The 23,788-nt window shown below is 42.0% G+C and overlaps 1 protein-coding gene across 2 annotated transcripts in view; it reads right to left on the bottom strand.

Annotated features, from left to right (window-relative positions):
• Positions 1 to 1,103: 1,103 nt before the first annotated feature.
• ccbe1 (collagen and calcium binding EGF domains 1) overlaps positions 1,104 to 23,788 on the bottom strand; it is a 103,010-nt gene continuing 80,325 nt past the window's right edge. For both annotated transcript variants that reach the window (XM_072661757.1, XM_072661758.1), the window contains 5 exons: positions 20,544 to 20,652; positions 16,950 to 17,089; positions 9,617 to 9,652; positions 6,408 to 6,443; positions 1,104 to 2,674 (listed from right to left, as the gene is read on the bottom strand). In XM_072661757.1, the coding sequence (XP_072517858.1) occupies positions 2,429 to 2,674; positions 6,408 to 6,443; positions 9,617 to 9,652; positions 16,950 to 17,089; positions 20,544 to 20,652 (567 nt within the window). In that variant the 3' untranslated portion in view covers positions 1,104 to 2,428. The remainder of the gene's footprint in view (positions 2,675 to 6,407; positions 6,444 to 9,616; positions 9,653 to 16,949; positions 17,090 to 20,543; positions 20,653 to 23,788) is intronic.

The following is a 23,788-nucleotide window of genomic DNA, read 5'->3' as shown; positions in this document are numbered from 1 at the left end:
CCCCTTCTAATGAATGCATTCAACTACTGTAAGTTGCACTTATTGCTGGCACAGATGTGCAAATGACTAAATATGCTACACACATATACTCAGCTTGTCTAGTCCCAATCGAGAAGTACTGCCTATAGATTAGGACTCTCTGAAGCAGATAAACCAACATGAACCTATCAGCACCGTGCCTAACGCCAGAAGTGGGCTAGAGGGGTATAAAGCCCCCCTGGCATTGAGCTGTGGTGCTTCATCTGATACTTTTGGGATGAGCTGGGGAGTTTGGGATGAGGTGGGGTGGTGATCATCCAACATCTTTACTTTACTAATTCTCTCGTCGATAAATGCAATCAAATCCTCACAGCAATGCTTCTCCAAAAGCCTTCTTCCCTGGACAGTCGCATCGGTACATCTTTATCAGCAATGGGTGCAACTGTAATTAGCTGAATGCGTTCATTAGAAGGGGCGTCCACAAACATTTGGACATATAGTGTGTATTGAAATAATACACCAACATTTAGTCATAAAACATATTAACATTACATTACATAAACTAATCAAGTGAAACACAGCTTTGCTGATTGTGTATCAATTCAGGGAATTATAATCCATATCTTGAGGACCTTTAGGGCTGGATTGAACCCCCGGTTTGAAAATGTTTTGATGGGATTAGAGGTGTTTAAACTCCAATCCATTAAATGGCTGATTCTCCTTTCCAAGGGCTTTATTTGCCTTCCTGCAGGTCTGTGGATGATGAACCTGTGCAGCAATGAATGCATCAATAAAGCCATTAATGAGAAAGAGCCATTAATGAATCATGAGTGCTGAAGTGGACCTCAAGTGTTTACCATTTAAGACGTCTATGATATCTGTCGGACAAAAATCTTGTATCTCCAAAACAGCAACTTTAAAGAAAGAAACACTCTTAACTTTCAATGGAAGTTAAAGTACATATTTTGAAGCATTTCTGTTGGCCCATTCATCGTAAAATTTTGCCGCAACTGTCAGATTCACATTATGCCAAAAAAAGTGCAAAAATGGAGATACAAGTTTTTGCATGACAGCGACGACATGCTGTAATTTCTGAGACAAAAGAGTCCTCCCAAAAGCAGAAATGATAAATATGTACATCTTTTATGTTAAAAAAATAGAATTTCATACAAAGAAATACATTCAGGTCTTCTTTAAAAGAGTATGACGTTAAATAAAAATTAATCTGTGACGCCTACACCAGTGTTTCCAGCTCCAGTCCTGTAGTCCATCAGCACTGGGGATGAAGGAACACTGATCCACACCACAGTCAGTTCATTCCTCATTCCAAAAACACAGGTACCCAATAATGCAACACGGTTGGTGTGATCGGACAGTCCTCATAAACCCGTGAGTCACAATGTAATTAATTACGCATCCAAGCGCAAATGGTGAAAAGGGGAATAGTGAAAGTCCCATGTTAGCCAAGTTTGCCAGTTGTGAAGTTACACCAGTAAAAACAATGATAGCAGAAGGAATCCAGTACACAGTAAGTAGAAATATGTAGGTTTAAAGGGATTATCGTGGTATTCAAATTCATTACGTTAATTTCTTACTATAATTCCCCTCAGCTAGCTTTAAGGCCCAATCCTTATGTATCCGCTTATTTAAAAAATTGGTAAAACATGGGTAAAGATCATCCCTTATACACAGAAAAATTTTTATACACTGAACCACTTTTTTATACCCTCTCTAATAATGTAGTATTTAGTTTTCGTTTTTGTTGCAGAGGAAATAATAGTTTTGCTACACTTTGTCTAATTGTTCGAATTATTTGTATATTTTATCTGCTAGTTTTCACTCCGCATAGTAACTCCTGACCTATTAGACCTTGTATGAAAGCCCACGTTTCAGTTCTTCACTCTGTTATACTTCACATCACTTTTACTGGCCCTAAAATAGAGCCCTGTGGGACGCCACTAGATATGCTAAACCAAATGGTAGACAAATTAATTATAATAGTTTCTGCATACGGAATAACTGCTGAATAACAAGCCTAGGGGTCGAGGGGTTAAACACTTTTCTATGGTACCTTTTACACACAGTGTTTAGCTTAGTTTGGCCCAGTTTCCCAGAAGTATTGAAAAGTTAGACAGATCATAACAGATAGAGAATATCTAGTAAGCGTCATCTTTGTGGTAACATGCTTTGGGAAACCCAGACCTGGATCTATTATTTTTAAACAAAACTGCAGAAAAATTGAATATTAATGTTTAAACTAAAGATAGTTTAGATTAAAGATATTGATAACTTTACCAACTGGTGTGTGTACAGAACATACTGTTCATGTGACAAATTAAAACACAGGTATTCACCATTTGGTGATTAAAAAAAGTTCAAGAGATAGTTTCATGGGTATTCATGAGTTGACGAGGCCTGTCCGAACACACCATTGTTGATAATAAATCTTCTAATCAGGATTAGCGGGAGGGCTGGATGATTTCCTCTTCCTCCGAGGAGGATTCTGGGTTTTGTAGTCCTCTCCAGAGCCGAAGTCCAAGTTCTCCTGACCATCCTTCCAGAAATCAGGGCTGTTGAGGAATTCCTCGCCGAGGGAATGCATCTGCTTGCCAAACACTTTACTCTGCAGCTCGGCGATGTCATTACGGATGTCGGCCATCAGGAGCAGCAGGAAGTCAAAGGATCCTGGCGGCCCCTAAACAACACAACACTTGTGAGCACTCTGACACGTAAAGTATACACTATAATTACCAACGTTTGGAATCACCTGTCTTCATAAATTTTTTGGCTTCATACACTTATCAGCAAACAAACTAGTTTAATATTACTAAAGCCTGACAGTAAACCTCTAAAAGGATGTTCCTAACTTTGCATTAAACAATATATTGTGCAGCCCTAATTGCAATATACTGAATCGTAACCCCTGTATCTTGATACGTATTGGCAGGTTCTTACCAATACACAGCCCTACTCTTAGGTGTTTTTGCATGTGGCTCAGCTATTCACTTTTATTGGAACCATTGTCTGACTAGAGTTGGCACTTAGTTGGGCAGAAACAACATGTATAATTTCAATAGAATGAGAGGGACACACTGGAGAAAGCATGCATGAGCCTAGAATCACCATGGCCAATGCCAAGCATTGACTAGAAGGCAACCCCCCCCCAGCATTCAGTGTTTTCTAGAGTGATGGTGCTCCATCCAGACCTTTGGGATGAGTTGGAGTACCAGAAAAGTCTGTTAAAAGCGTCCTGTTAACCTGTTTCATTTCAGAAGAATTTGTTTTTGCACTATGCTCTGCGTACAGGAGGGGTGTAGAGCATGGGTGGACTCTATGATGTAAAGCCAAGCAGACTGAAGAGTAGAATGAAGAATGAACCAATTGTATTAAGCATGGATGAAGTGCCTCAATAAGTCAGATGCTTTCTTGCAAACTACTTCCTGTGTGCACCCCCGACATCTGCCCATACTTCAGCTGTATTATGCTTTGGGCAGGGAGATGTCCATTGACCTTTGACCCCTTGAACACACACCATGCCAAATCTGTGCTCTCTCCCACTCCTCCATGCGTTTGCATGACCACAAGCAGACATAAAAAAACATCCTGAAGAGATAATGAGAAACACCCTAAAGGGAAAGATTCCTCCCTCTTTCAGTGATGCCGTAGAACAACCACTTTGGGTTCCAAAGAAGCACTGAAGCCATAAGACCCTGCAAGTAAGCTCTCACTTAGTTGGATACATTTACATTTACGGCATTTAGCAGACGCTCTTATCCAGAGCGACTTACAAAAGTGCTTTGCTATTGACTCAAGAAAAACCTCAGCTAGTTAGAATAGACTAATAGTTTAAAGATACCTTTAAGCTTTAGACATTACTAAACACAAGTCAATAAGGTGACCATAATACTCTGCTATTCGCCCAAGTCCTCTCGGAAGTCTACATTTGAGGACAGCGAGTGACTCTGCCGTTCGGACACCCAGGGGAAGCTCGTTCCACCACTTCGGTGCAGGACAGAAAAAAGCCTGGACGCTTGTCTTCCGTGGATTTTGAGGGATGGCGGGTCGAGCCGAGCCATACTTGAAGCTGGAAGGGCTCTTGATGCGGATCGGCTTTTGACCATTACCATCAAGTATGGAGGGGCTGGTGCTTTTTGGGTTTTGTAGGCCAGCGTCAGGGTTTTGAATCTGATGCGGGAAGCAGCTACAGGAAGCCAGTAAAGGGAACGCAGCAGTGGAGAGACATGGCTGAATTTATGAACGTTGAAGACAACCCGTGCCGCTGCATTCTGGATGACTGCATTGCTGTCATAATTTACATCAGTTTCATAGGGCCTAAAACTGAACCCTGTTGGACTTCCCAAGATATGTCCCAAACCAAAATAATTGGCAGTAGTTTCTGCATTAGGATTAATAATAACTGAATAATAAACACAGAGCTCAAGAGGTCACATGCTTCAAGATTCTTTCACTTGATGTTAAGGTTCTTTACCAATTGAGAAGGCTCTTCACACTCACACATCTCTATGACAAACAGGGTTCTTCATGGAACCAAAACTCGTCCTTCTATGCATTCACTTAAAGAACATTTGTAGCACCTTTATTTTCAAGGGTGTATACATACTGTACGTCTCCCAGTGTTTTTATGGCCCTTCAGAGGATGAACTCAACAAGATCTCAAGCTAAATTGATGATCTATACTGATGATCTTCACTCAGGGTGCTGAAAACAACTTAGATTTTTGGTTGTCCTTGGTCTTGGAGGCTAAAAGCTAAGTGTAGCCAACTGTAATGAATATTTTACAGGTGTTAAAATTTCTCACATAGATTATTAAAACCTATTGTAACTTTAATATAGACTTCAGGACTTTAAAAAACTTTAAACCTAAGAAGCATTTAAAGCAGCAATATGTTAGAACTGGTATTTTCTGCTCCTGGGCTCCCCCTTCAGTTGCAGTTACTACTTACAGTTGCACCACTGCAGTAAATACAAATCACACTGATGGACAGCTCATGGACAGCTGTACATGTGCCTTTGTTGACAAGCTGAGAGATACAGAACCAAAGGTAAAGAAGCATGTGGACTGAGGCGGTAGATTAATATTCCAGGAGTTTACACTAATATGATTCAGGTTAAGCAGCGTTACACAGATATGGAGAGAGGTCTCGTGCAGTAGCAGCATTCTGGCCTATTTTTTGGTTCTATTTTATTTTATTCTATTATTTGTTTTTATCTCATTTATTAAATATAGTATTATACCCTATTCTAATGATGAATGGTTTATGAACTGCATTATACAAACAAGAAGTATCATTATTATTATATTATTATTATTATTATTAGTAGTAGTAGTATTTTTAATATTCTTCTTATTATTACTATTATTATTATTCCTATTATTGTGATCAGCCCCATGCCATTATTTTTATTCTCTCTTTTATTAAATGCATTTAATTTTTTTGTAACAATTAATATTCTAATATAAGGGTCTATGAAATGCATCACACAAATAAAAAAGCATTCTTCTTGTTACTAGTATTGTTATTATTGCTAATATTATGGTTATTATTAAGACCGACCCCCATACCTAACCCATGCCTAACCGGTCATGCTCTGGCCATGCCAAAATGGAGAAAAGCTGCTGAAGGAGTCTATCTAGAACTGTCCCCAGTGAGCACGGGGCAGCCCACATTAACGTCCGCTCAAACACACAGCATCCGCCTCGCTGACAGATTCAGGGTTTGATCCTGACGGCTCCCAGCAGGCATTCTTTCCCCTTTTAGAAGGAATTGCATGTACATGGCCTTAAAAAGAGCCATAACCTGTTCCTCCTTAGTGCCGGCACAAAGTTCCCATAACTCCCTTACTGCTCCGTTTCCTGCTTGCAGCCACGTGGGGATGGTTCAGTGAGTCAAGCTTACAGAGCCCAGCTCAGTGTCAACTCTCATGATGCAGTACAAACAATGTCATGTGGTTTTTACAGAGAAACACCTAGAACAGTGAGAGTGACAGCCCCATGAAACAGACAGACGCACTCTGCCTGTCAGGTTTGGAGACAAGAAATTAGCATATTGTCAGTGTCATGCAAAAACCCTGTATCTCCGTTTTTCACTTTTTGACATAATGTGAATCTACCAGTTGTTCTGGTAGATTTTATGATGAATGGACCAATGGAAATGCTCCAAAATGACTTCCAATAAAATCTTTTTTTCCTTGACCTTTATTAAACATTAAGATTTTTTAAACATAATTTAAAGCTGATCTTTTGGAGATACAAGGCTTTTGAGTAGCTTTGTTGTTTTTTAATAATGATTAACACAACACAACTAGATATGAAGAAAGAGACAGAAGACACTGAGAGGGAAAGTGAGACAGTGTGAAAGACTGATAGAGACACCATGAGAAGAAGTGGCATGATTAGAGTTTCTTACTGGTGGTCCGGAAGGCCCAGGAGCCCCTCTCTCCCCCTGGAGAATCCAAACAAATATTTGTGTTAGTGAGATTACAGTGAAGAAACCACGAGAAGTCTTACAGGACAGTTATTACTCCGTTATCTCCCAGTAACATGATCACACTTGAGAAAACAAGCCGTGGACTTGCACTTCAAAACACACACTGCCCTCCACGTTTCACTCAGCTCCAGGCTGACACGCCTGAAGGTGGACGATACACTCTTACACAAACCAAGGTGCTACAAAGGGTGCTTTGAGTGATGCCATACATTTTTTTTTTTGAGAGAGTGTGTATGTGTGAAAAACATTTTATATGCAGTACTTAAAGGTTCCTCACTAATCTAAAGGTTCTTTTATAAAAGCAGTTCTTTATGGAACCTGAAGTGGTTCTTTTAAGGTATTGCCCAAAGAGCCCTTTGTAGCATCTGTATTTTGAAGAGTGTATCATTTATTGTGATAATGTGGATACAGTGCATGATGGGTAAAGCATCAGTATTTATAGAACACGGAATCATGAATAATTAAATATATGAATTCAGCGAAAAGAGCATTAGTGAGGTCAGGATGTGGATGATCCGCATCCCACCTCATCATCCCCAACTCATCTAAAAAGCACTGGATGGAGCACCACCAACCATCATTCCAGAGAACACAGTTCCTCCACTGCTCCACAGCTCAATGCTGGGGGGCTTTACACCCCTCTAGCCCACACCTGGCATTAGGCATGGTGCCAATAGGTTTATGTTCATGTAACTTTTTACAGTAACTTTAAATAAAGCACTACTATTTTGCTGGTGAACGTATTTTTGCCTCATCTCCTGTCTTCAGCTGCAGTTCAGAAAATAGGAGTTCACTGATGGCTGAGTTTGTGTAAATGTTATGCTAGCACTGGTTGCGCGGCCCATTTGGAGCTGATCTCTAGTTCATTTGGGCCGAGGTATGACAGTAAAGTGCCACACATGGAGCAGTCGGGCAGACACTGACCCCGGTGCAAGGATTAAGGAAGGCCGAAGGGTCAAGCAGGGCTGGTAAGCTGTGCCAGATGTTCCTGATCTGTGTCTGAGAAGCTCAAAAAAATACATAACAGAAGACTTAGGCCTACAAACAAGGTTGGAAAAAAAGCTGTGCGTAGGCAAAGACCGACATCTCTACTAACAGAAATAATATACTCTTCAAAATAAAGGTCCTTGGCTCGGACAGACTGTTCCAGGGAAACCCATTTCATTAGTACAGAACCTTTAAATGATGTGGAGATTCTTCAAACGGTTCTTTACACTCACACGTCATTTACTAAATAAATACATGAATCTTTAAGATCCAATGAAAAGTTACTTAAGGAACTTCTGTGGCATCACTCCAAAGAAAGTTTCAAGAGAGAGCTGTCTGCAATCATCCAAGTATTTCTTTCATGTTGTTCTAATTATTAGAGCAGAGCTCAAACAGATGTGCCTAATATCACTCTTACGGACTACCTGATGTTACACCACACAGCAACAGTCCGAACAAAAACGAATCTCATTTTTTCTATATTGTCTTTTATTTTTTTTAAATAAAATGTCAGTCTAACCTTTATATCATGGTCCAGAGTTAATTGGAATAAAATCCAGGTACATTAGTTTACAATTAACTTTTAAGATTTTTTTTCCCCTGAAAAATTTGCATTTTGGGAAACATAAGGTTCTGTTTCAAGCAAGGTTGCAACCAGATTCACTGTGTTGTTAAACGCAATGTTTTCTCATTCATGAACAAGAACTGCTGACCTATTTTACTGTTTGAGTGATGTGTGGTACCACCACACCTTTCCCTCATTTGGATGTGCATTAGTGACAGAACACTGTCCCTTAAAAAAATGCCACCTGAAAGAGTCTCACTGTAAACTTCCCTGTAGGAGGGAAAAATATATCAAAATACATCAAAATATTTGATGTTATTTGATGTAGCACATCCATTTTGGCACCTCAACAGTTGCAATGCATTTGTGGTGAATATTATTAATACTAGGAAAGCCTAGAACACTAATCAAATACTTTTATGGCACTGCAGCATTACCTCTACCATCTACCATCATTACCTCTACCATCTAACTTGACTTGACTATTCATCCATCCATCCATCCATCCGTTAATATATCCATTCATTCAGCCATAGTACATTGATTTTGAACTGAAGCACACACGACCTGTATGGTGAGCAAACATGACTTCCAGAAGTTCATGCAAGAAATTCAAATATTCGTGCCGATTCTGCTGCCTTCCACTGCCAATCACATGTACTGCTACTTTGATTACACTCTTCATTAAAAGTTCATTGAAGGATGCCACAGAAGAACCACTTTTTCGGTTCTAAAAAGAACCATGTTTATCATGGAGATGTGTCAAAGTGAAGAACCTTGACACATCTCCATAACACATCTCCGGTTCTGGTGGACTGTTTGTCTGTCAGCTCTCTTATTACTTACTTATAATTACTTTATATTCCTTACTATATAATTATATATTACTATAATTATAATTACTATATAATTCCTTAATCTTTACTATTGAACTAAAAGTGATTCCTCTATGGCATCGTTCAACAAACCCTTTGTAGCACCTTCATTCTTAAGCGCAGATCTAGTAAACAGCACTACAAGGCCAGTTCAGTGCCTATATTATAGATAAGTAGCAGGTTGTTGTAAAGGGAATGTGGGTTAAGCTTACATAACTTATGGATCTCTGGCAGCAGGAACTGCCAAGCTAGTGACTTGTCAATGTGTTTTTTGTGTATTTGCCTGTTCCTGCAGTGAGTCATCCAAATAAATAGGAGGAAAACACACTGCAACAAGAGTCTCAGCCTCACAAACTGAAGAATTCTGTGTTTTGTCTGTCGAAATTCCACGGTGTAATCTATGAATCATATTTACCGTTGCAGGAATGCAATCAGAATGTTTGGAGACCCCTCCAGAGGGGCCTTTAATTCATCCCTGGTCACCCAGGAAGAAGCATTTCCACTTTGTGTTCACTCTCTTTTGGCACTCTCTGTCTAAAAGGTTTATTTCATTACTGATAGCTCTGAATGGATTCGAAACATCTTCATCCAGCTTTCGGGAATGTTTTGCATTCCGCTAGAGGAAAACAGCCGGGGGGGCTGGAAAGCTGGGGAGGAGAGGGGTTAGAGGTGCTGGAAACACACTAAAAAACACACTGTACCTTCATGCCATCTCTGCCTGGAGCACCAGGAGGACCCTGTAAAAAAACAAATCCACACACACTTTAAATACTTCGGTTTTACATAAGAGAAAATGTAATGGTAACATTTTGCTTCATTTGAACAATTAGCCACATACACACACACACACACACACACACACACACACACACATATATATGACATTTACATTTATGGCCTTTAGCAGACGCTCTTATCCAGAGTGACTTACAAAAGTGCTTCACTGTTTACTCAAGAATAACCTCAGCTAGTCTGAATAGACTAAAAACCTCTAAGTTTAGACTCTACTAAACACAAGTTAATAAGGAGACCATAATACTCCACTCTTCGCCCAAGTCCTCTCAGAGGAGGTGGGTCTTCAGGTCTTCAGGTCTTCAGGGTCTGTTCGGACACCCAGGGGAAGCTCGTTTCACCACTTTTGTGCAGGACAGAAAAAAGCCTGGACGCTTGTCTTCCGTGGATCTTAAGGGATCTTAAGGGTCAAGCCGAGCCGTACTTGAAGCTCAGAGGGCTCTTTGTGCAGATCGACTTTTGACCATTGCCATCAAGTACGGAGTCGTTCCATATTACATTTATATATATATGTTTGTATTACTATTTAATACAAAATCACTTCAAAGTAGGGTTGAGGGATATGGTAAAAAATACTAATTTCATGATACACAATATTTATTAAGATACATGGAACCACAGATTAAAAACATTAGTAGCACAGATTCACAGTGACTTATACTCAACATCTGCTCCACTTTAAACCAGTCTAATCACACTGTCTGTCTGTCTGAAACCTGCAGCTGATCAGTGTTTATTCAGCACTAACAATATCCTCCATAACCTTAGAAAAGCATACTGTGTATCACGATAACAAAATTTATCGCAATACAATAAAATATCGTCATATCACCCAGCCCTACTTCAAAGCACATTAGCACATCCAGGTTCACCCAAAGCACCAAGATGTTGGCAGACAGATTGATTGTCAAACTGCAGTCAGAGCATCACCCCAAACACCCTCTCTACCATTTAAGTTAACAGAAAGAGATACACTATGTGTCCAAATATTTGTGGACACCCATACTAATAAATTTAAATAAAAGCTTCTTTAAGTCGTTCCATTCCTGAAGCAGATGCACACAAACACACACACACACACACACAGATTGTCTAGTCCCCGTAAAGAAGTACTGCCAATACAACAGGACTCTCTGGAGCAGATAAACCTGAACCTATTGGCACCATGCCACACTGCATCCATATGTGGGGCCAATGTGGAACTTTCTGGTTCCCAGTTGGGCTACCTATACAGGCCCCACATGGACATGTTAGCTGGGATGGATGAACTGAATTCTTTATCCAAAACTACAGCTAATGCTGATATACAGAGACTGTCAGTAACTCATGCTGTACATACCCCAGCACAAACACACACACACACACACACACACACACACACACACACATGTAGCCACACATAAACACATACACCAAGTCCCAGGATACTCAGACATGCCAAGGCTTTCCAAAGTCTTAGACATTTTTAAAGTAATACTGTTCCAGTCTGGAAGATTGATTTCCTCTATATCAAACATACACAGCTGAATCCTAAAAGACACCCGCTGCAGCTCCAGTGGATTTAAGGGACCTGTAACAACGATACGGCACCACATACTCTGCCATTCTTCAACGTCTTTAAGAAGATAATAATAATAATAATAATTTTCATAAAAAACGTCAGGTTTCCAACTCACTCAAGGTCATCAAAAATGTGCTGAAGGCTAACTGTGGGGTGTTCCGAGTCAGCCTAATACTTCTGCGTTCATAAATTACCACAGTGTTTCGACAAATGCACATTTTTCTTCTCCACCAGTAAGATGGAGTGCAGTGCACCGAGAGCAAAAGGTCAGAGGTCAACACTATCAGGCATGGTAACTGCTGGACCTCAGGACGAAACCCGCCAAGCAAAACAAAACCTGCATGGTAATGCATTCAGCCCTTTCCCCTGCTACTGCCATCGCAATTTATCAGGGCCAAGGCTGTGCTTTCCCATATTTCCACACACATATGCTTTGGAGGCTTTTTGATGGAGCCAACATGATGTGGCCTGGCCGAGCTCCAGCTGTTGTGTAGGTTGTCCATCAAACAATGATGAAAAGAGACAAGCAAATCGAACGGGGAGAAAAGCACCACTGAGAAAAGTGCTGAGAATGGTCCACCACCCAAATAATATCTGCTCAACAACAGAACTGTGGTCAGGAAAGGACCAATGCTGAAGACAATAGGGTAGTTGTGAGCCTATAGTTTGTAAGTAAATTGGGCTACAATATGCAACTGTACACCTACACCGCTTACAGGTAGGGTGAAAAAACATGCATTAGTGCAGTGGCGTCTGTCAAGGGGTGGATATATCAGTCCGTTCCTGAAGGTGGTGATATGTTAACAGCAGGACAAATGGTCAAGCGTGAGAATCTGATCCACTTTGACAAGAACTGTTTTGGTATGCGATGATCAGTACCTGCCAAAAAGGGTGTAAGAAAGGTAAACCTGCGATAGGGTCATAAGCCCCTGAAGCTCCATGGAGGCCTCACCTCACAGCTTCCAGGACTGCTGGATCTGCAGGATCTGCAGCTGACATCCTGGTGCCAGATACCACAGGACACCTTCAGAAGTATTGTGGCATCCATTCCTCATATGGTCAGATCTGTTGTGGCAGCATGAGGGAGACCTACTCAATAGTAGGCAGGTGGTACTAATGTTATGGCTGTAAGGTAGGTGGAGCTCATAAAGTGGACAGTGAGTGTTAGGTTTCTAATAAAGTGAATAAAGAGCTCAGAGGCTAATGCTACAGACAAGTAAAGGACGCTCACCAGCCCCATTCATTAATATCATAAAAATTGCACATCTAAATCATGATACACTTGCTCTTACATTTTTGCTTCTGCTGCTTAAATAGTAAAAACAGAAGAGAATAAATATAAAAAGGAATCAGCGATATGGGCTCATGCATTGCGCTCCAGTTTTGGCCACAGCTGCAGCGGTATCCCTCCAGAGAGTTAGCGGAGGTCAGTGTAAGCCCAGACGGTGGTGACCCTGCTGGGCATGGCCTAACGCAGCACTGTCCTGCTGGAACTGAACACCTGCTGCTACAGCTTGAGCCTTTTCAACTCTGCTTTCACTGCAGCCTCACAGGGGATGCTTCAATGTGACTGAATACAATTGGCTTAAAGGAGGACTGGGAATCAGAGGTACAAATCATTCCCAAAACTTTTAATATCTCTGTTTTTGTTGGACCTTGTTGTTAGTTTCCACAATCTGCTGACCAGTCAGAACGGTTTGTTGCAGTGGAGAAGCCAGAATTGTATTTTGGGGGAACCTGATTACAGGTCAGAGGGGCAGGCTAGCATTTATTATGAACCAGAGACCATAACTACAGTCATACAGTTTTTAACATATAACACTATAGTTTACCATGGCAAATACAATACAGGCTAATTAGTAAAGAGCTATCTTTTACAGCCCCAGGGTCAGTTATAGGAGGTATGTCATGTCTTCTGCCTTTTAGACAACTAAGCTATATACAGCAGAAAGAAACAGTCAAACACATACTAGCTAGCAGGAGAGTGAAATACACTTTGTCATTAAGTTTCATGACGTTACATTTCATTAATAACAGAGCAGTATACACTGATCAGCCATAACATCACCCATCATCACCTGTCCCCCTTCTGCCACCACAATAAACCTGAGCATTCATGGCATGGACTCCACAAGACTTCTGAAGGTATCCTGTGGTATGTCAAAGCAGCAGCAGATGGTGAGGCCTCCATGGATCGCATGGTGAGCCTTGAGTGCCCATGACCTTGCTGCCCTTTTACAGGTTGTACTTTCATAAAGCACTTTTGGTAGGTACTGACCACTGCATACCAGAAACAAACCCCACAAGACTTGCCTGATGTTTTAGAGATGTTCTGACCCAGTTGTCTAGCCATCACAATTTGACTGAGACAAATAAACAAGGAATTAGCCATAAACTAGATAAGCGAACAAGGGAACTAGCCAAGAATCAGAACATGCCATGGACGAGCCAAATGCACAAGAAACTAGTCAAACTGGCAATGTAAAAAAGGGGCTAGCAAAAAATTTGCCAAATGAACAGTTACTAGCAATGAACTTGCCAAATGAATAAGGACTAGCCGTGAACTAGCCAAGTGAATGAGGAACTGGCCATAAACTAGGCAAATTAACAAGTACTACCCATGAACTTGATAAATGAAAAAGGAATAAGCCATAACTAAAAGATTGCACAAAATGCTAGCCACAGACCAGTCAAATGAACAAGGAACGAGCTTTACAAAATAAAATTAGCCAGGAACTGTCAATAAACTAGCCATGTGAATAAGGAACTAGTTCTGAGCTATTCAAATAAACAAGGAATTAGCCATAAACTAGATAAGCGAACAAGGGAACTAGCCAAGAACCAGCCATATCAACAAGAACTAGCCATGGACGAGCCAAATGAAAGCAATGTGACAAAGGAGCTAGAAAAGAATTAGCCAAATGAACAGTTACAGGCACTGAACTTGCCAAATGAACAGGGACTAGCCATGGGCTAGCCAAATATTTACAGTATAAACTGAAAACTGTACTCTGAGATGTCCAAAAACAATCGCTGGTGTTTGTGCTGTCTGAAATAAATGAGTGCACTGTGGGTCTACAAACAGTCATGAACTTAATGAAAGCCTCCCTAGGCACAGCATCACCAGAGTGATGATAAGTCTGTCAGAGTTAGCGTTAGTAAACCTGACATGACGAACAACATTTGTAATCTGAGCGAGGCAAAGGGAGAAAGTGTGAGAGATGACTGAGAACAAGTGTGTGAGTGTGAATGTGAGTGTGTGTGTGTGTGTGTGTGTGTGTATGTTGCTAATTCATTACGCCTGCTGGGCTGTAGAAGAATGTGCTGAAGTGTAATGAGGCTTAGCACTAGCCTGTTAAAGTAAGTGTGAAAGTGTGAATGTGTCTCAGTCAGGAGCAGCCGCAGGTCACTCGGCCACTCGGCCACTCGGCCGGGCAGAGGCGGCTCGGCTCGGGAAATGTGTCGGAGCGAAAACCGTTTCAGATGGGGGACGTGGTGTAATGTCATTGTTTCCAGGGTTTCTTAGTAATTTTAATTCTGTACGAATGCAAGGTGTCAGCAAACCTCAGAAGACGAGCCTCAAAGGACTCCTCAGTGTAGCGTAGTCTATAGCCTAAATACGTGTTATGAACATGTAGCTGCTAAATTTCACTAAACTAAAATTTCATTACTACCAGGAGTGGGTTATAAGAGTTACCATCCTCTGACACTTTTTGCAGTGGTCACAGGACGCTGCTGGCTGGACATTTTCTGTAGTTTTTGGAGGTGTATGGAGTAGCCTTATCCCGTGCTGGGACGTCCTGTAGAAAAATTACTTCACTTCCCCATGTAAAACGAATCCCGTCTGGATAGGGCTTTAGTCAACCAGTGGCTTTTTATTCTGAGATTTCTCTTCAGGCCTTAAATGTAAATGTAATCAGAGCCCTTGGGCAAGACCCCTAACTCTACATTCTCTACACTTTTTAACCGTAAGCTGCTCTGGATATAAGCATCTTTCAAAAGCACAAAGAGTATTGTTGCTGTTGCTGTCATGAAAAAACCTTGTATTGCCATTTTCCCCCAGCTATTTCACTTTCCGACATAATGTGAATCTGGACATTATGTGAAATTTAAACGGACCAATAGAAATGCTCAAAAATGATTGGGAATAAAATCTTTTAACTTGGACTTCTATTGAAAGTTAAGAATGTCTTTTCCTTCTCTTATAAAGTGGCTTATTTGCTAAGTTAAATTTTTGCATGACAGTGACGAAATGAAGCACGTTGTTCGCTGTATCAGTACCAGCTGGTCCTCAGGTTGCTGCATGTGCTGGGCCCCGACACAGCAGTGCCGCCTGATGACGTTGACCGAGTGTGGCAGGGTAAGAGGAAATGCCATGCCATGCTAGGCTAGGTGTTGGTTTCATATTACTCCCAAGTCTACTACTACTTTAAAAAATGGACTACCTCAGATTACAACTGACTCCACGGTGGCAGATGATCGATGGACGGCTGTGCTTTCATTTTCACTTGAAATGTGACTGAAACATTGCTGCCAAGCAGCTAATTGGGCTAATGTTAGTTTGGACGATGCACTGACAGCTTTTTTTTAGCAGCATACTGGTGCAAAAGTTAGGATAAAACATTTAACTTAGGAAGAATCCCAACCTGCATACCAGACAGTACCACTGTTAGTAGACCTCAGCAGTGTTTAGCAGTTTCATCCATGTAAACAAAGGATTCTTTACTAATAGCAATAGCTCTATATAGAACCAAGGCAGTAAGAAGTACCACTTAGGTGCTTAAAGGGTTTTTTACACTGGTGGAAAACAGAGTCAGCTATCTGTACAAGTCAAAGAACCCTTTTTGATAGAATACAGAACCAGATAAAAACAGCATGAGCCAACAACAGACGCAGTAACACGAAACACAAGGTAGCAAACGCCAAAAACACAGGAAAACACGAGGCCTGTTAACAAAGGGGGATCTAACTGGACTCTGTGGTTAAGGTGGCAGAGAGGAGGACACTGCACAAACTGCTCTCCATCATGGATGATGATGGACGGTCACCCACTGCACATTATCATTATGGACTAAAAAAGCAAGTTCAGCGGCAGGTTGCTGTCACAGAGCTGCTCTACAGACAGACTCAGAAGATCCTTTGTTCTGAGAGCCATCAGGCTCTTTAACTCTTCCCAGTGGGGCTGGAAGAGGGAGGAGGACAGATGAGGACTGAGTCTCTTATGTTTGTCCTATCTATCATCCTGTACATCTGCACTCCTGGACACTTTCACTGACACTTTTCTTTACTTTAATACCAATATATGCACAAATTTATTCAGTATTGTCATCTGTGTGCTTCATTCCTTATTCTTTATAACTGTGTTGCCTTTCATCTCTAATTGGTGTAAAATGCATATTGTTTTATTTTTATTGTTATTTTTGTAATTATTTTGTAATTGTATCTACAGGTGAAGAAGCTAAAGAATCTATCTGTGCTCTGCTCACAAATCTGTCCTGCTGAAACATCTACAGTAAAGTTAGACAAGCTTTACAGGATGCTGTAATAAAATGGAAATAAAAACATATCTGATGTACCGTAACAGCGTGGACTGTGACATGCATCCAAAACAAACATTCCTCATCACTTCCTCAAATGAATAAAAAAAAAAACTACCACAATTAGTCACTATGGAAACTTACCATTGGTCCACGCCGACCCTGTTTGATGTGGGAAAGGTCTGGAGAGGGGCCTATGGGACCCATTTGTCCTCTAGGGCCTGGAGGACCTGGAGATCCAGGAGAGCCTTTAGGCCCAACAGAGCCTTTAGGCCCTGGACTCCCTAAATAAGAGAGACAGAGAGTTAGTGACACAGCTTTTACAGCATACAGACAAAAATAACCTGAATGCACTCTTTGGAAAAGGTGTCCACAAACATTTGGACATACAGTGCATTCCAGATGGGCTTTTGCAGTCTTTTCTTTTTTCCTCCCCACATTCTCCACCTCTATCTATCACCATACATCTCTGCTCTTCTCATCTTCATCTCCCTCTCATTTGCTCTTCACTTACTCTCTCTCTCTCTCTCTCTCTCTCTCTCCTTAAACTCATTTAATATCATATAGATATTAAATTATATATATATATATACACAAATCATTCTTCTCCCTCTCTCTCTCTCTAGTTGCACGGGAGATCCAGGAGAGCCTTTAGACCCTGGACTCCTTAAGTAAGAGATATTTGATATTGACCGTTTTTTATAGCATATGGAAAAAAACAGCTGTTGTTTACCCCGTGTGAACTGAACTTTTCCTGGCAAAAGGATCAACAGGATCTTATAGTATTAACATACATCACAGTTAAGTGTGCTCTTTTCCTTCTCCGACAAAGCTCCCATCTTGGAGAGGCTTCATAACAACAGTGCCAATATGCTAATGAGTCGGTTTTTGACATCTCAACTAAAGCGAAAGGGAGAGAGGCAGAGTTGGCGTTACAGCCGAAGACTGAAATACCCTTTCCAATTTTGCAGGGCCAAATTCAATTACTGAACACTAACAGCAATTGTGCTGTAATTGTTCGCTTCTATGAAATAATACACAGCGTCTGCTTCAAGGCCTGCAAACAGAATGCTGTCATATCCGCTACACATCCATATAAGAGGAAACAGACGCTGTGAAAGGCACTGAAGAACCCGTCTGAAGAGAAACAGCAGGTGTAGTGTAGTAGAACATGTCCTCAGGCCAAAGGCAGCACTGATTCACGCTCAATCAGTAGCAGCATGGTGGGATTACGACACTGATACATGTAGAAACAACGATTAAGTTTGAACCGAAGCTGCCAAAGTGTGTCTGTGTAATTCATTTTCAAGGAAATTGGAAGTCGGGAATGGGTTGAAGGCTAGACTGAAAATGTGGTTCACACTCATTTAACAGGATTATTATAGAATGTCTCTGGTGCCCTATATTATATAAGTTTTATTGGTCACATACATAGTTATACACAGTACTAGAACTAGCAGTGAAATGTATTTAATAACTGTCCGCTCACATAAAACAACAGGACAAGTAGAAGGTAGAATTTTGTCAAATAAAATAACCTAAATTAATTAAAGTATCTGATCTGATTCAGGGATAATAACAAATATGTGAGAATAAACAGCAATATAGAGACTAAATTTACACAGAATACAAAAGAAACAACGAGAACTGCTAACTGCACGATGTAACTCTGGTGAACGCTGCGTAATCCGAGTCATACTTGTGTAAAATCCATGTTACTTTACCTTTCAGTGATGGTTCTGTGTCTCTCAAAAGTCCAGAAATGCATGTGTAAAGTGTGTCATTTAGGCTATGTTTGGGCTAACAGCTTGAGGACCCTATTTTAGTGACCTTTTGGCGAGTCGTCAACCGTGCAGCTTGATTTAGGGCGTGTCAGTGTGTCTTTGCTATTGTAATGAATACACCTATCGAAAATGTTTGCCTTACACAGCTCGAAATGCGCAATGGCATGTACCAAGCCTCTTAATAAATAATGGGTGTGTTTTAGACTTTTTTGACTTTGGCGGATTGCTATTTCATTGACGCAAAGCAGGGGTGTATGAGCGTTAGGCTGCACATGCCGGTGTTGACAATTCACTGCCAAGACAGCAACAAATGTCTGACTGTTGACGTCTGCCTAGGTTGTTTTCCGTCAGTGGAGCTCCTGTGTTTTCCGTTGCCAAAATAGTGATGTGCCAGAAATTGACCTAAACACACCTACACCACAATTTCGAGACCGTCGCGCCCCTCGGCGTAGATATATTCACAAGCACTGTTGCTATTTAAATTATGCAGGTGGAAGGTGTGAAAACAGACTGTTGGCGGGGTGAAAGACAGCAATGAGCATGGTGATGCGCCTCGCACAGGGTGTAAGAAAGGGGCCCTAATCTGATTTCTGGCTTATGTAGATATTATGACATTTAAAGGTGGTTTGAAATGCGTCTCAGGACGTGCAAATTGAATATATTTTTTATATATAAGTTTATTTTGCATCACTTGAAATGCGCCAGCCAACTACCACGTCAAGTCCAGAGTGACCTCCATCTCTCCAGCTTCCAGCGTTTGTGATGTTCAGATTTAGTTGAGATGTCAGATCACTTGCAAATAACAGTGCGGACGGTCATCTCACAAGACATGCTTTGAGAAAATTTGCTATTCCTGAACATGGCTTTGTGGTGGCTGGAAATGCAAATTACACTAGCTGACTGTAGGGGGAGCCCAGGAACAGAATGCTGGTTTCTGATTGGGCCTCAGCAGGAAGTTCATGCATTCACTTGTATTGGATGTTTGTTTGTTTTTTTTACTTTTAAACCATTGGCTTTTTTATAGGTTTTTACCACATACAGCGAAATGTGTCCTCCACATTTGACCCATCTGTGTGAGTGAACACACACACACTAGTGAACAAGGGCAGTGAGCACACACACACACACACACACACACACACACACACACACACACACACACACAGAACGATGGGCAGCCAACTCCAGCCCCCAGGGAGCAGAGAGAGTGAAGGGCCTTGCTCAAGGGCCCAACAGTGGCAGCTTGCCGAGCGGGGTATCAAACCCACAACCCTGTTATGAATAGTCTGGATTTCAAACTGCTGAGCCACTGCCACTGCCCACAGAGTGTCAGAAGCAAAATTAGCAAGTCCTACACAAGTCATATCCCAGTTCTAGTCCACATGTGGGGATCAAATCTCACCTACAAGGACAGAGATGCCAGAACACCGCCACAGCTATGGCTCAGTTGGGTCAGTTTTGTGCCAAAATAGAAGTGCTGTACAGTCATTCCACACTGTAGGTTGCACTGCAGGTTCAAATGCCATGGCAAACCATAACATTGCCATAACTGAGCTAAAAGCACCTTAACCGGGCCAACTGCATACCTTCAAGCGTCCATTACTTGTTGCTGCATTAGCCTTGTACCTCCATAGACAACCATAAAAAAAAAACATGGTGGGAAAGTCCCTGTAATCGTTTCTGTGAGTGATTTGAACAGATATGGGCTACAGAGAGTGGGACGCATTACTTGTAACGACCACAGAAGCAACCACACAACCTTGATCAGATTCCCATGTTAGAAACCTTTGTTGGAAGGATCTGAGAGGGTGATTTCATGAATAAATGGGTTCTCATGCACAACCAGGGCCTGGGGTGTGTCGTTTGACCTCGCTCCACTTCACAAACTTCCAATAACCAAAAAATGTTCAGTATGATTTGGATGAAGCTCATCACTGCTATATCTAAAACTCACCAGGGGGTCCAGGCTGCCCTTGAGGTCCAGGCAGGAAGGAATGTGATGTCAACATCTTCTCATTGGTCATCTGCTTATTGACCTCAGTGTTGCCTGTCAACATGGTTATCTGTGGCCAGGATAGTGAAGGACAGAGGAGTGGGGAGAGAGAGTAAGTGATTGAGAAAGAGAGAGAGAGAGAGAGAGAGAGAGAGAGCACTGTATCAGTCAGGGGGTTTCCATGCAAAGGTTTCACATATCAGTGTTTTGGACAAAAGTATTGGGACACCTCCTCATTTATTGTTTCCTCTGAAATCAAATGTATTCAAATGGGGTTTGCATTGAAGTAACAGTCTCTACTGTCCAGGGAAGACTTTCTACTAGATTTTGGAGGAACACTGCTGTGAAGATTTGATTGCATTCAACAACATAACCATCCGTGAGGTCAGGATGTTGGATACTCATCACCTCACCTCATTCCCAACTTCCCAACTCATATCAAAAGTATTGGATGGAGCACCACCATCCATCAGTCCAGAGAACAATGTTCTTCCACTGCTCCAGGGCTCAATGCTGGGGGGCTTTATACCCCCTCTAGCCCATGCTGGCATTAGGCAGCATGGTGCCAATAGGTTCATGTTTATCTGTTCAAGAGCATCCTAATCTATTGGCAATACTTCTCTACAGGCACTAGACAAGTTGTGTCTTTCGTGCCCACATTTCTCTCTCTCTCTCTCTCTCTCTCTCTCTCTCTCTCTCTCTCTCTCTCTCTCTTTGCTCCTTTTATATCTATCTTTCTCTCTCTCACTCTCTCTCTCTAGTTGGAACAGAGATGTCTAGTGTACAGGTGATGTCAGAAGGCAGACGGAGGAAGCTAAAGGCCTGAGAGTTCAGGTATTTTAGTAAACGTCTCGTATGACATGTTCTGACAGAATGGTGTGATTAATACCAAAAGAAAAAGAGAGAAGGGTGAAAGAGAAAACGTGCCTGAGCTAACCTTTAGCATGTAATGTAACCCATAAGCTGTAACATCTGGACAGAAGTCCTGAATAATGCACGTTCATGTCCACACATCGCTACACGCACCTTTTACAAGCAGTGTGTGCCCCGCACTTCAAAGAGGGGATCTCACAGAGCAATGCAAGTATCTGTTACCTGTGACCCTCTACAAGCGAAACGAACAGCAGGAGACACACACACACACACACACACACACACACACACATATACCTTGTCAGGACATAGAGTAAAACATATGCCCCATGTATATATGGGTATATATATATATATATACTTGAAACCCTCAACAGTGGATACCCATGTGTCCCCAGTATCCTCTGGTCACCATTTTTTAATATGATGATCAGCACACATTTAACCAAATGTGTCCAAACTTTTGACTGCTACAATATTTATTTATGTATTTCATTAATCTAATGAAATGTTCAAACCACTTCTTATGATGTATTCAGCTACATTAAGTTACGCCCACTGCTGACAGATCTGCAAATGCACACTCACACACAGCTTGTCTAGTCCCTGTAGAGACGTACTGCCAACAGAATGGGAGCCCCCCCACCTCACTAACTCCCCCTCATCTCACTACATACCTACTATATATGTAAAGCGGCGGTTTCAGGGAACCAGTGGTCAGTCCTGCCCAACAGGCTGGAGAACATTTGGTCTATTCCTCCTCACTAAACTGCTTCAACGCTGTGATGCTGATGGGCTTTAAGGTCCTGAGAGATGTACTGAGAATGGACGTCTCGCACATTGGGTACCTCTCAACGGCATGACAGTGGTGCCCCACAGGCCACTGATGCCAGAGGAGAACTAACCTCTATAATGAACACCTTCCAGCACCTAATACAGCCCACGACGTCTTGCTTGTGTCAACCGAGCCACCGGTGGCTATTCCCACTAATAGGTATTCTGATATGACTGTGGGTATATATTAACATAGGACCATTTTCTGGCCATTTCTGGGTTTTCTAGACACCCACACACACACACACACACACACACACACTAGTGAGACTGCCCAGCATGCACAGAGGCCGTAGCCTCAGGCTTTCAGACGTAAATCTATAAGGATGTCTGAATTCAGCCAATTGTAAGCAATTTAAAAGCCATTTGGCATTGCTTTTGTGTGTGTGTGAGTGTGTGTGTGTGTGTGCAACGCAAGAAGTGTGGAGAAGTGGGCATATTTCAGGTTTTCTGCATTTCCCACGGTGCTCAGCGTGTCCTCTGAACACTGTGATTACAGCGGATGAAAAACACCACAGAGCTCTGAGTCATACCTCTTCGTGCAAATCCTGCTTATAATGCAACTCTATTCATATTCTATTCACGCACATTCATACGGCCTGAACTTCATCTACAGCTCATTCCCTCTCCCACTCCTTCTACATCACTCTCTCTCGCTCTCTCTTCCATAGTCTCTCCCGTAGTCTCTCTGTCTCTGGAGCAAGCTGAACACCCTCTGTTCTGTTGACAGAACAGTCAAAGGCTCTCCATCTTCCTCTCTCTTCCTGGGACTCCTCCCCTCACTCCTTCCCTCATTTCTCTCTCTCTCTTGGCTCAGGTCGACCAGCGTCTGCCAAGGGCGGCCTGAGGTCACAGCACCAGCAGCGGGGTCATTTCAATCACGTTTTATTAACATATAAACTCACCAGCCAGTCCCCAGAGGCCCGTACTCAGGCCAAACAGACCTTGTTCGTGAAATACTAGCACCCGGACTCTGAACTCTAAACACCAGCACGTGTGGATCGGAAAAAAAGACAGTCACTGAAAGACAAGTCTTTACATTTGCTCCTTTAAAGCAACATTATGTAATATATTTGTCATTTTACAGAATGATTTTCACCGTAACTCGTCCTGCAGTTTTTGAGATCTCAGCACTGCTCCAATTCCAGACTGTTTGGTGTGATTTGTACGATCTGTAATCCCGAATATGTAAAGCCCCCCCCATCATATTCCGTGCTCCTGACACTAGTGAGGGTGAAGATCAACACATGCCTCCTCCGACACGTGTCAGCCAAGCCAAAGCCACCGTACACCCGGCTCCAATGCATCACAGACGCCAGTGGAGGCCAGCACTGCACTAGAGTGACAGGAGGACAGAGCGCCATCTACCCACCCTGGAGAGACCAAGGTTAATTGTGCTCTCTCAGGACCACGGTTGGAACGGCCGCTGGTGGCTAGCAGCATAACAGGAGCAGGAATTGAACCAGTGATCCTCTGGTCATAGTGACACCACCTTGTTC

Source organism: Salminus brasiliensis, chromosome 18 (assembly GCF_030463535.1).
Source record: "Salminus brasiliensis chromosome 18, fSalBra1.hap2, whole genome shotgun sequence".
In the NCBI taxonomy this organism is placed as follows: domain Eukaryota; kingdom Metazoa; phylum Chordata; class Actinopteri; order Characiformes; family Bryconidae; genus Salminus; species Salminus brasiliensis.
This window is presented reverse-complemented; position numbering and strand designations above follow the sequence as displayed.